The sequence below is a fragment of the Mauremys reevesii genome, linkage group 1 (genome assembly GCF_016161935.1).
Source record: "Mauremys reevesii isolate NIE-2019 linkage group 1, ASM1616193v1, whole genome shotgun sequence".
Lineage (NCBI taxonomy): Eukaryota > Metazoa > Chordata > Testudines > Geoemydidae > Mauremys > Mauremys reevesii.
This window is the reverse complement of record NC_052623.1, coordinates 278476843-278490626: the sequence shown is the minus strand read 5'-3', so window position 1 is coordinate 278490626 and position 13784 is coordinate 278476843. Positions and strand designations below refer to the sequence as shown.

Below are 13784 nucleotides of genomic sequence, written 5' to 3'. Positions count from 1 at the left end.
ATCACAAAACATGCCAAATCAACCTAATTCCCTCCTTTGATAGAGTTACTGGCCTAGTGGATGGGGGGAAACAGTAGGTGTGATATATCTCAATTTTAGTAAGGCTTTTGACATAGTCCCACATGACATTCTCATAAGCAAACTAGGGAAATGAAGTCTAGATCGGGGTGGGCAAACTATGGCCCGCGGGCCGCATCCGACCCCTCAGACCTTTTAATTCAGCCCCCCGGGAGCAGGGTCGGGAGCTTGCCCTGCTCCGGGGCACCTGCCGGGGAGTGGGGTTGGGAGCTTGCCCTGCTCCGGCATTCCCGCTGGGGAGTGGGGCCAGGGGCTTTCCCCGCTCTGCCTGTCCGACGCTCCCACGTGTTCAGGTGGGACCTATGTGAGGGCACACATGTTACTGCAGCTGCACAACCCAAACGCGCCATCAGAGCCTGGAACGTGCAAGCCCACGTGCCTGCTACGTGTTGGCTTAGGTGACTCTGCTGTTTTAGTAGTGTTAATTTTCCATTGTTGAGGATAAAACAAAGAGTAGTTGGCCAGGGAGTGCCAGCTGCATTGTTCAAATTAATCAAAGAGGGCATGGAAAGGAGGTAAGTTTGGTTTAATTATTATAATACTTTATGATGGTATTTATAATAGTAAGTAAGGTTTAATGTTATTTCCACTAAAATGTATCTTTATGAAATAAAGTTTATTTGAATATCTCCGATTTGTTAATTTTGTGAGCATTCATGGCCCACCATACAATTTCCATACCCAGATGTGGCCCTCAGGCCAAAAAGTTTGCCCACCCTGGTCTAGATGAAATTACTATCAGGTCAGTGCACAACTGTTTGAAAGACTGTATTCAAAGAGTAGTTATCAATGTTTTGATGTCAAACTGGGAGGGTGTATCTAGTTGGATCCCACAGATGTGAGTCTTGTGTTCAGTACCATTCAATATTTTCATAATGTCTTGGATGCAGGGGTGAAAGTAGGCTGGTATGGGCTGGTAGTACTGGTAAGAAGTGGCTGCCGGTACCAGCCCATATGCAGCCAACTTTAAAGCGCTTTAATGTCACTGCCCTCCCCTCTCCCCATCGGCGGCCCTGCTGATAGGGACCCGGGGTGTAAAAGGGGTCGCCCCAGGGCCTGGCGATTTAAAAGGGCCCACGGCTCCCGGCCACCGCTGCTACCATGCAGTGGCTGGAGCCGTGGGCCCTTTTAAATTACCGATGGAGTCCCAGGTGGCGTGGGCCGGGCAGTGCGGATGGGCTGGCTGGGGAAGTCTGACCCCACAGCTCCGACCCTTCTGCTCAAGGTCTCGCCCTTTTTGGGGGCCCAGAGCTGGGCCCCTGTACTGGTAAGTCCTCTGCGCTATATTCACCGCTGCTTGGATGATGGAGTGGAGAGAATGCTTATAAAATTTGCACATGACACCAAGATGGGAGGGGTTGCAAGCACTTTGGAAGACAGGACTAGAATTCAAAACAACCTAGACAAACTGGAGAACTGGTCAAGATTAAATTCAAGAAAGACAAGTGCAAAGTACTATACATACGAAGGAAAAATCAAATACACAACTACAAAATGAGGAATAGCTGGCTAGGTGGTAATACTGCTGAAAAGAGTATGAAGATTATAGTGGATCACAACTTGAATGAGAGTCAACAATGTGATGCAGTTACATAAAAGGCCAATACCATTCTGGGGTGTATTAACAGGAATGTTCTATGTAAAACACAGGAGTCTTGCTGTACTAGGCACTGGCGAGGCCTCAACTGGAGTATTGTGTCCAATTCTGCGTGCCACACTTTGGGAAAGACGTGGACAAATTGGAGAGAATCAGGGAGAGGAACAAAAATGATAAAAGGTTTAGAAAGCCTGACCTATGAAAAAAGATTTAAAAAACTGGGTGACATTAGTCTTGAGAAAAAAAGATGGATGGGGGGACCTGATAACAATCTTCAAATCTATTAAGGGCTGTTATAAAGAGAATGGTGATCAATTGTTCTCTGTGTGCACTGAAGGTAGGACAAGAAGTAATGGGCTTAATTTTCAGCAAGGGAGATTTAGGTTAGATATAAGGAAAAACTTTCTAATTATACAGGTAGTTAAGTTCTGGAATTGGCTTCCAAGGGAGGTTGTGGAATTCTCATCACTGTAGGTTTTTAAGAACATGTCTGTCTCATCTCAGTCCCTGGAAAAATCATGGAACAGGTCCTCAAGGAATCAATTTTGAAGCACTTTGAGGAGAGGAAAGTGAGCAGGAACAGTCAGCATGGATTCACCAAGGGCAAGTCATGCCTGACTAACCTAATTGCTTTCTATGATGAGATAACCGGCTCTGTGGATGAGGGGAACGCAGTAGACGTGTTATTCCTTGACTTTAGCAAAGCTTTTGATGCGGTCTCCCAAAGTATTCTTACCAGCAAGTTAAAGAAGTATGGGCTAGATGAATGGACTATAAGGTGGATAGAAAGCTGGCTAGATCATCGGGCTCAACAGGTAGTGATCAATGGCTCCATGTCTACTTGGCAGCCGTTATCAAGCGGAGTGCTCCAAGGGTTGATCCTGGGGCTGGTTTTGTTAAATATCTTCATTAATGATCTGGAGGATGGCATGGATTGCACCCTCAGCAAGTTTGCAGATTACACTAAACTGGGAGGAGTGGTAGATACGCTGGAGAGTAGGGATAGGATACAGAGGGACCTAGACAAATTAGAGGATTGGGCCAAAAGAAATCTGATGAAGGTCAACAAGGACAAGTGCAGAGTCCTGCACTTAGGACGGAAGAATCCCATGCACTGCTACAGACTAGGGACCGAATGGCTGGGCAGCAGTTCTGCAAAAAAGGACCTAGGGTTTACGGTGGACGAAAAGCTGAATATGAGTCAACAGTGTGCCCTTGTTGCCAAGAAGGCTAATGGCATTTTGGGCTGTATAAGTAGGGGCATTGCCAGCAGATCGGGGGATGTGATCATTCCCTTCTATTCGACATTGGTGAGGCCTCATCTGGAGTACTGTGTCCAGTTTTGGGCCCCACACTACAAGAAGGATGTGGAAAAATTGGAAAGAGTCCAGCGGAGGGCAACAAAAATGATTAGGGGGCTGGAGCACATGACTTATGAGGAGAGGCTGAGGGAACTGGGATTGTTTAGTCTGCAGAACAGAAGAATGAGGGGGGATTTGATAGCTGTTTTCAACTACCTGAAAGGGGGTTCCAAAGAGGATGGATCTAGACTGTTCTCAGTGGTAGAAGATGACAGAACAAGGAGTAATGGTCTCAAGTTGCAGAAGGGGAGGTTTAGGTTGGACATTAGGAAAAACTTTTTCACTAGAAGGGTGGTCAAGCACTGGAATGGGTTGCCTAGGGAGATGGTGGAATCTCCTTCCTTAGAGGTTTTTAAGGCCTGGCTTGACAAAGCCCTGGCTGGGATGATTTAATTGGGGATTGGTCCTGCTTTGAGCAGAGGGTTGGACTAGATGACCTCCTGAGGTCCCTTCCAACCCTGATATTCTATGATTCGATGATTCTGTGATGATTCTATGTTGGACAAACACCTGTCAGGGATGGTCTTGGTATACTTGGTCCTGCCTCAGCACAGGGGTTGGGCTTGACTTCTGGAGGTCCCTTCCAGCCCTACATTTCTATGGTTCTATGATGAAGTGGTTTTAGCCCTTGAAAGCTTATACCCCAATAAATTTGTTAGTCTCTAAGGTGCCACAAGTACTCCTCATTGTTTTTGCTGATACAGACTAACAGGGCTACACCTCTGAAACCATTCACAAATTTGTTACTTCTAGAGAATGACACTTTCATCAAATTCTTTAATTATTATTTTATTTTTTCTTTCAATTTAGAACACTACAAGAGTGCCCAAATGCAAGTATATACTATATAAAGCAACATCTTATATTTAAGTCCAAAGAAAAAGAGAGTAGCATTGGGAAGGTGAATGGATATGTCCAAAATATCTGTGTCTTTGTACACATGCAGAGAGCAGAGCCAGGGACTCAGCTAGAAATGTCCAGAGAAGTATGTGGCAGCTACAGTAGATTTCTTAAATCTTCATAGAAAGTCATCATTATGGTCAGGCAGGTCTTACATAATCTCTGTCTGAGATATGAGCCAACCAGAGCTCAGCAGAAAATGTTATAAATACAAGGGAAACTGAGAGACTGAGAGAGAGGGAGAAAGAAGAACATGATTCACGGGCAGAAGGTTTGGCTTTGAACTGTTGGACTGAAAAATAAACTACTGCAGTACAAAGCACAAGGGTTACACATACACAGGCTCTGAGAATTCTGCCAATCATTGAATATTCCAAAATGAAACATAAATTGCAGTCAGCTCACCCTTCTATCCAGGAGCAGCTCTAAATACAAACAATACCACATCAACGCACTGGCCAGTATTTCAGTCTACCCTAACTCCTTCAAAAGCCAGGCAAAACATGAAAGATGGCAAATCTGAGCTATTTCAGACCAGGGGCAGGAGGGCATTCCGAAGCCCTGATGCCTTTCTGGAGAACACCCTGTGTATAGTAGCAATGACCAGAGTTGTGGATTTATTGAGTGGCACCACGTAAGACACTTCGGAGCTGATTCTTCTAGAGCTGCTGAGAGCCTACAGCTCTTGTTCACTCCATTTGGAATAATAAGTGCTTAGAAACTCTGAAATCCAGCCTTAAAAGTGACAAGTTAGGCACCCAGAACTTCATGCACACTAAATTAGTGGACACTTTCAAAAATGTTGGCCTTAATCTTTAACATTGGATATTAAATGCCAACATTTAAAATCTCCTGGCAATATTTAAAATGGCAAAAAAATTAAAAAATTAAAATAACCCCACCACCAAAAAAAGTACATCTTCATTAATTTATAGTGTATCATACAAACAGTTATTAGTTATGGCTGATTCTACTTTATACTGAAAAGCCAGAAAATGAAAGCTGTGCCAACTCTTTATCTGTAGTTCTGTCTCTCACCCGGTGTCCTATACATTCTGTTTAACTGCACTGTGCCTGCAAAAGGAGCCCAACATCTCGAGTAGTTGTGCTTTGATTCTACAAGAAAGCCAAGCAAATACCTAACATGTTCTTGGTAGAATTTACATGCTGGCAGCTTTGCAAACAGAGAAGTTACCAATGTTTAAACACGAGGTGGATGCTGACGTCAGTTCTCTACTCAGTAAGTTACTTCACAAACAACTGTCTGTCGTCTGGCTATTGGCTACCTTTTTGAAATATCAGAGAAAGGGGTGTGATAAGGAATTTCATTTATGCTGACAGTCTTGAGGCACTTTCATGAATCGGCTACTTACATCGACATTCTTTTGGGGCTCCAGTTTTGCCATTTGCAGCCTGCCAAGGCTGGTCATTGTAGAGTGGAGCACAGTGCTGACAGTGGTGGCCTGCTGTATTGTGCTTACACATGCACCTTCCATGGACCTAGTGAAGGAAAACAGAACCAGGATCATTCACAGCATAGACTGCAAGGTCTCTGGGAGCAGTGACTGTGTCTTTACATGTGTTTGTTCAGCACCTAGTAGTCCAATGGAGTCCTGGCCCTGGTTCTGGGCACAATTGCAATAGTTAAATAATAACAGATAAAACTGAAAAGGGCCTGCACAGTGTCTGCCTCACTAGTCTGAAGCTAGTCATTGGGTAAATAGTCTGCACTTACGCTTTCAACCATATATACAAATATATAACATCCCAAACTCTTCTTGTGATTTTCAAAGCACTACTTGTTGAGGGGCTCTGGCTATGGAATGAACTTCCAGAGGAGCTTAGGTGAAGCCAGAGTCTGACTGGCTTTTGAAAACACTCCAGAACCTTCCTCTTTGAAAAAAATCTTTCCACCATACAGAGAGAGAGAGGCAGAGTTTTTATCCTGCAAGGGAGAAGAGCCAGAGATGCTGTGAAATCCACTCAGGATGCTCTTGCTATTGATTTAATGTTGAAGGTGCACAGATACCATGGTGATGGGTGACAGTATAAAACCTTAAAACAGATATATTATTAATATAGAGCGTAGTTTTAGTAGCATACTCTCTGAGTTCCCATAGTTTATCATGTACCATTATATAAAAGCCATAAGTATGGGTACACACTTAGGGCCAGATTTGCAGCCCTTCAGGCTGCTTTGCACTGCTCCAGTGGTGCATAACAGCTGGAAAGCCTAGCGCAAGGGGAACCCTCAGGTGATGGAAAGCCAGTGCTCTACTAACCCCTCTTCTAGCCGCTAGCATAGGGAACACGTTAGAAGTGTCACCAAGGGAAAGTGGGTGTGGCCAGAGTACCACTGTGGTGTGACTATTCTCAGATACCAGCATGGCCTATTGAAGGCTATTGCAGTCAGATACATGTTGGATGAGCTTTGAGCCTTGTGAATACCTGCACACTGAAAATGTGTTGTGGTGCTCAGCTGTAACCAGGCCATGAATCAAAGGTGATCTGCAAGATGTTGCAGATGTGCCAGGCACATCTCTTAATATGGGAAGCAACTTCATCAATCATCCATGTTATCAAAAAACATTAATGAGGACTTTGCTATTGTAACCAACGCATACTTAGAATAACGGAAATGTAGGGCTGGAAGAGACCTCGAGAGATCATCAAATTCAGCCCCTGTGCTGAGGTAGGACCAAATAAAACTAGACCAGCCCTGACAGGTGTTTGTCTAACATGTTCTTAAAAATTTCCAATGATGGGGATTCCACAACCTCCCTTGGAAGCCTGTTAGCGTGCTTATGGTCAGAAAGATTCCCTAATATCTAAACTAAATCTCCCTTGATACAGATTAAACCCAGTATTTCTTGTCCTACCTTCAGTGGACATGGAGAACAATTGATCATCATCCTCTTTATAACAGCCCTTAACAGATTTGAAGACTATTATCAGGTTCCTCCTCAGTCTTCATTTCTCAAGACTAAAGATGCCCAGTTTTTAACATCTTTTTTCATAGGTCAGGTTTTCTAAACCTTTTATCATTTTTGTTGCTCTCCCTGGACTCTCTCCAATTTGTACATGTCTTTCCTAAAGTGTGGCACATAGAATTGGACACAATACTCCAGCTGAGGCCTCACCAGTGCCTAGTACAGCAAGACTCCTGTGTTTTACATAGAACACTCCTGTTAATACACTCCAGAATGGTATTGGCCTTTTGTGTAACTGCATCACATTGTTGACTCATATTCAAGTTGTGATCCACTATAATCCTCAGATTCTTTTCAGCAGTATTACCACCTAGCCAGCTATTCCTCATTTTGTAGTTGTGTATTTGATTTTTCCTTCCTATGTATAGTACTTTGCACTTCTCTTTACTGAATTTAATCTTGTTGATTTCAGACCACTTCTCCAGTTTATTGATTTCAGACCAGTTCTCTTGTCTAGCTTGTTTTGAATTCTAGTCCTGTCTTCCAAAGTGCTTGCAACCCCTTTCTAACTTCCACATGATGAAATTTGTAAAGGCCTCCTAGTATCTTAATTGAGTTGATCAAACAGAGGTGTTTTATTTTTAAATAAAAATTTACCAAGAGCAGTAACAGAAAAATAAACGTAAAACAGTATTCAGGGCATTTCAAATGAGAGTCTTTCTTCAGATGTCTGACTGATATCCAAGCTCAAAAGATCTTTCAATGTTTCATTTTTGCTCTAAATGAGAGTTGAACACCACCTAATTACTTGGCTTTTCCCCTTCTTCAGCTACACTTAAAATTATATAGAACAGAAGCTAATAAATCAGACAAGCTTGCTCAGATTACTTCCTATTAAGATAATGAGCTAGATTCACTGGTCCACTCTGGCTTTTTTGTGCTGTTCCAACATTGCACAACAGCTGCAAAGCCAGCTTGACCAGCTAGTTACGCCAGATTTATGGCTGCTTTAGGTTGCAGGAGCAACTGAAAGCAGTCAGAGTGTGCTGATGAAACTGACTTAATATCTGGATATGTTTTTAATTACTGCTGTAAAATGGTACCTTACACTCTTTTGTTTGTGCTTTTATAACCACATAGTTCTCAGTGCACTGTTTGCCACTGGGCCTCACAATAAAAAAAAAGATTCTGGAGAAAAATGTGTATGTAAACATGGGACTATTATGTACTCCTGAAAGAAACTAAACAGAAAGGGGCCTTGAACATACTGTAAACAACCCCTGCTTGGCACACACCCGGAATGGGCAAGCAGGTATTATGTAAACACTGTTTGTCTCAGAAATGTCCAGCTGCACAGTGGGAGAAGTGTATTATACCTACCTGGATCTGGTGGCTGTGTTTTTTTGTTTGAGTATGTAACACTTTGATGATATTTCTATTGCTGAGTGTTATGTAAGACTTTGGCTGTTTGACAATTAGACTGTAACTAACCTCTTAGACCATGTTTGTGTCGAAGAAATCCTTGAGCCTGTTTAGTGGAGTTCCCCATGTGACTTGTACAACTATCAGGGAAGAGGGAGCCACAAGGTCTGTGGATGCAAGTGTTTGGTGGGGGAGAGAAATAAGGGAAACCACTAAGGGAAACTGCTGTTCTGTGGCTGTGGTAAAAGAACAGTGTCTTCTGAATCAGGATTAGGCTCTTTGCATGATGAGTCCGTAGGACTTTTGCAGCCATGATGCCACATTTTGGCTGGCTAGCACTGTTGAGCTAGCGTACAGACCTTTACAAACACACACTGCATGAGGATGACTTATTTAGGGCTAGACTGTCATTTGGACTTCACACCTGCACAGGAGACTAAGGTGTAAAAACCGCCCTTACTCTCCTACCTGGGCAGTCTGAGCATTCACCTCCCTGGATCTAGCAGTCAGGGAGTGGGTGGGGATTGAGTGCAGCCTTGGCTACACACCTCCTCCTCGCCAGCCAGCCCAGCTGAACTGTTGTAGGGGAGTGTCACGGTTTGCTGCAGGTATTTGTCTGTGAGACATGATGCCTCCTTGCTACTCCTGGGGCACATACTCCTGAGGTACCACACCTTGCCCAGGGCTGTGCCTAAAGCCACAGTCTAGCCTAAGTGTTCAGCAATTCTTCCCATGCCCATTGGCCATGAAAAAAAGAAAGTGGCATCTCAAAACAATCAGCCAGCAATTCACAACAATAGAGCAAAACAGCAGTTACAAATAATGACAAGGATCAAACACCCTTGAACTTCAACAAAGAGATATCATGGACACCGCCCCCAAGGACACGTGGCCCCAAAGTATAGCGCCCCCTTTCTGTAATCAATTGTATATGTCAGTGTCTTATAGTACGTTACATGATACGGCCAGAACATGAGGGAAGAAGGGGCAGAGATAAACAGCATGGGTTGTGTGTCCCAATACTTGTCCATTAATATGGTATATATAGCAAGAATGCCAACCACTGAATAACTTGGCACTTGACCTCTGGAGAAAACAGCTCTAATCAAGAAAGTGTGAGCAGTCATAAAACCCAGGTATAACAAAGAGAGACTGTTGTGATCAGAGTGATAAACAGGTCACGTTTAGAGGAGCTCTCTGAATGACTTCACTAGATACGTTCTTTGAACTCATTGTGCTTACAGTGGTTCTATATGAACTTTCAACCTATTAGTTTAAGGAGTAAAAATATCAGGAATACTCAAGAAAGTGTGAGGGCCTTTCTACTGCAGTGATGAGAACTGTTTTGTGATCTTTCAGGTGCTATGGTGAAGAGTACCCCATAAGAGCCAGCTCCTGAGGTGGTCTAATTGGCACAACTCCTGTTCAGATAGAGACAAAATGGCAGAGTAGATGCACGACTCCCATGTGGCTGACTTTCTTTTAAAGTCATAGTTCTCTTGTGTGGTAAACTGAATAATTCCAAACACAAAGGTGGTGGGGGGTGTAGTGGTAGTACCACAGGAAGTAGAATTAGTAGCCTATGACAGCCCAGAACTGCAATAACAGAGGTAAGGCTGAATTGCTGATCAGAGCTGAGGTGCATTGGCAGTGCTTTTTCTGTCTGATTAACCAGAGATGGAAGCTTTCTCTTCTATTGCAAGACTCCTACTGCTGCCTGATTTGTTCGGTGACATCACAGGGCAGTACGTGTGTTTATTGGAAGCTTGTTGCAGTTTAACTAGCCCCACTAGCACAAGTGATGCTAAAGGGCTCTTATCACCCTTAGGGATCATCCCTCAGATCAGGGACGGCAGTGCAGAGAAGCTTGTCCTTCCTGTGCGGTACAGTTCTGTGCATAAACTGAGGCCTCCAGCCTCATCTATCTGCTCTAATAGCAGTGGAATTACTAGCAACCTCCCTTACACCTGTGCTAACCTAAAAACATGTATCCAACTTTCAGCTCAGTAAACAAAGCCATATACATTATTCCTGGTGTGTCTGAAGATTCTCGTGCAGTGGAAACGGGTAGAGAACTAAGCATCAGCAAATCAGCTTGTTTTAGCAGCACACAACACAGACGTATTTTTCTCATAAAGAAATATTGTAAGGCATGCCAATGAAAGAGGGGAAAGGACAAGTGAAGGGGAAGTAGAGGGAAAGGGGAATGACAAGAGGAACAAGAACACCTAAAGCCAAGCCTACACTAGTGCCAACATGATGCTTGCAGGAACTATACGATATGACAGACAGGGCCTACAGTCACCAATAATGCTACAGTCAATGGGAAAGCAACTGTGGAATTAGGAGTGGTTAGAGAGGTAAAGTTGGTAATGAGTAGCTGGTAATCTGATATGGCCGGATTCTGCAGTTGATTTCTCTAGAGGCCCCATGTTCACCTGAATGCAGAGCTTAGCCCACACTCATTGTCGATGGAAGGAGCACATTTTTCTTCATTTCCTTCAACTTACATTTGCAACTATAAGGCTTTTCCATCTGGGATCATTATGGAGCATTGCTAAATACACAAATACAATTCTCAATTCCTCTCACTGCTTTAAGCATTCACACAGTCATCGGTTCATTTAACCAGAAATTCCTTTTCCCATTATTTTTCTTTCTGTCCTGGGGTCTTTATGTCCTAGTTCACTTTCACACTATTTCCCTTCTTAGCTTGACAGCTCTGTTGTAATGTCACTCATTATGCTATACAATGCAAACAGTGTTACAAAAGTTGACTTGTGTAAGATAAACGAGTGACTGATTTTTATGCACTAGGGCATGTTTCCTTCCATTACCTTTTGTTGCTGAATTATTACCTTCCAGTGCTTATTTTCAGATTGCAAATATGCTTGTGTTTTGGTAAATCTTTATAAAATACTTTCTCTGTGATTTATTACGTTCCAGAATTCACTGTAGTGAGCAAGAAGAAAGTGCTGTCTACAAGTAACGTATGTGTCAGGTCACTTGTTATTTATTAATTTGTATTTCTGGGTGTATTTACACTGCAAAAAAAAAAAGAGACTTTGGCAACAAGTCTCAGAGCCCAGGTTAACTGACCTGGACTCATGGGGCTTAGGAACATCTAACTGCTATTTTTAGCCTGAAGCGAGAGCCCTATAGTGTGAGCCTGTGTCAGCTGACCAAGGCACTCTGACTTGCTGCCAAGGGTCCTTTTTTTGCAGTGTAGACGTACCTACAGTAGTGTCTAGGTGCGCCGCCGAGATCAGAGCCCCAACTGTACATTGCCTAACACAAACACTTGGTAAGAGAAAATCCTAGCCCCAAAGATCTTACAATCAAAATAGATAAGATAGACAATGGATGGGAGGGAAAACAGACTTTAATAGACTGTTTCTTTTATTTAATTTTTAAATGTATTTTTTTTTGCAGGAAGAGGGCAAGATGCAAGTGCAGAGGAAAAGAGCTTAATACATGGTTATTCTCCAACATAGCTTTTATTTTTGTACATTTTACACTAATTAATGTGCCACTCAGTTTACTGAAATTATTCTCTGGCCTCTATACAAGTCTAGTCTATCTAGATATTTACAATTAGCTCATCACCATGGCACCTGATTTGAGACCCAATTTCGGGTTTGTATACATCTTCAGTATTTAGCAAGACACCTATATTGTTGATATCTAAACTCCATGGCCCAGATCCTCAAAGATATTTAAGCTTCTAACTTCCATTGAAAGCAGTGGAAGTTAGGAGCCTAAATACCTTGGTGGACCTGGGCCCATGCAACTAAACTTATTATTGAGAGTGCCCTAATTCTCACAGCCTCCCTTGTTCTTGCTAGGAAATGAAGAGCCTTTTGCAGAGGGACAGCCATGTTTTCAGCTGTTTAGGAGCAGATCCTCAGCTGATATGAAGTTTTATAGCTCCACTGACTTCAATGGAAATAAGCCAGCTCACACCAGCTGAGGGTCTACCCTTAATGTCTCACTATTAGGATATGCTGGATGGTGCTAGCTTGATGCTCCTTGTTGTATGTTACATGTAGGTTTACTGACACCTGTCAAGTCAGGCAGTTTTCAAGCTGTGCTCACTGACAGACCAAAAGACGCTGTCAGTTTCTCTGCTCAACTTTGAAAATGAAACACATCTTGAAAAAGTCCTTGGGGTAGATTGACATAGTGCCTGGGACTATTAAGCAGAGCTATGAGGTCAACACCTTGATTATAGCTTTGAAAACATACATTATTCATCCTCTCATTCATTTTTAACTGCTGTACGGCCAAACTCTGTTCTGATCCTGTGTGCGTGTTCATCTCTCATTTCTTTTATTAAGCGTAAATATAAAAATACTATATCACATTATTAGAGATGCCCCTTCAAGCAATAAGAGAACAAATCTGTACACTCTGCTTGTTTGCTCTCCCACTGCAATGCAGGGGAAGATGGGGATGATGGGCAGCACTTACAGGAAGGGATGAACATGGTGGATAATATTGGAAAAAGGGTATCTGATTATGTGTGGGGAGGAACACTGGAAACAGTATTGTGATGCCATCTCTTACCTGTAGACATCAGCACTTCTTCTTCGTATGGCTGATGTAGATGTAGAGCAACAACTATAATTTTATATTTAGATGGTTAAGTCAGATAATTGTGTCTGGAGTAGCAGCATGTATCACTGTGATGCCTCCTTCGTATCTGTGAATCGGGCATGGAGTCATTACATGTTCCATGGTCTGTTCTGGGTGACCACAACTGCACACTGGAGAGTTGTTAATTTTCCATTTGTGCAGCAAGTATCCGCATCTGCCATGGTTTGTGCAGATATGGTTTAGGGTTGCTCATGAGCTTTGTGTGGGGAGATCAAAGCCAGGGATCTTCTGCGTTGGGTCTTTCACAAGGGGTTTATTTGTGACTTCTTGTGAATTCCATTTAGCTTTGGAAGCTCCAGAAGGGTTGAAGGTGCATTGTTGAAGTTTAAATGTGTGGATCCAAAAGGGCTTAAGCGACTTCAAGCGGTGGCGAGGGAAGTTGTTAAGGCCCTGGTGGATGGGAAGACTTCATTTTCCATGGTCCTCTGGAATTCCCAAAGGGTTGTGGCATCATGGTGAGTGGATGGTGAGCGATGTGCAACAGCAGTGGCAGCCAAGGTGTTGGAGTCGACTTGAGGGTTCCATTGATGCACTGCATTGTGGTGTTCAGTTGGACATCAACAAGTCAGGAATGGCTACTTCTGGTCCATACCGGTGCACAGTACTAGGCTACGGAGTACACAAGGGCCATCGCTGATGTCCGTAACACTGATGCTCTCCAGCTTGTGCTTGCCAGTTTCTGGACCAGATTGATCCTTGTCTTCGTCTTGGCAGCTACCTTCTTCAGATGGTCCTGGAAGGTTAGAGTGCGATCCAGCTTCACGCTGAGATAGGTTGGAGAGGGGTCACGTTGCACAGTGTTGCCACAGAAGGTCGCTTTCAGGGTGTGCTCAGTGTTCC

At 43.3% G+C, this 13784-nt stretch overlaps 1 protein-coding gene across 4 annotated transcripts in view; it reads right to left on the bottom strand.

The window, feature by feature from the left end:
* NTN4 (netrin 4) overlaps positions 1-13784 on the bottom strand; it is a 182360-nt gene that overhangs the window by 26268 nt on the left and 142308 nt on the right. For all 4 annotated transcript variants that reach the window (XM_039495456.1, XM_039495465.1, XM_039495439.1 and 1 more), the window contains exon 4: positions 5310-5436. In XM_039495456.1, the coding sequence (XP_039351390.1) occupies positions 5310-5436 (127 nt within the window). The remainder of the gene's footprint in view (positions 1-5309; positions 5437-13784) is intronic.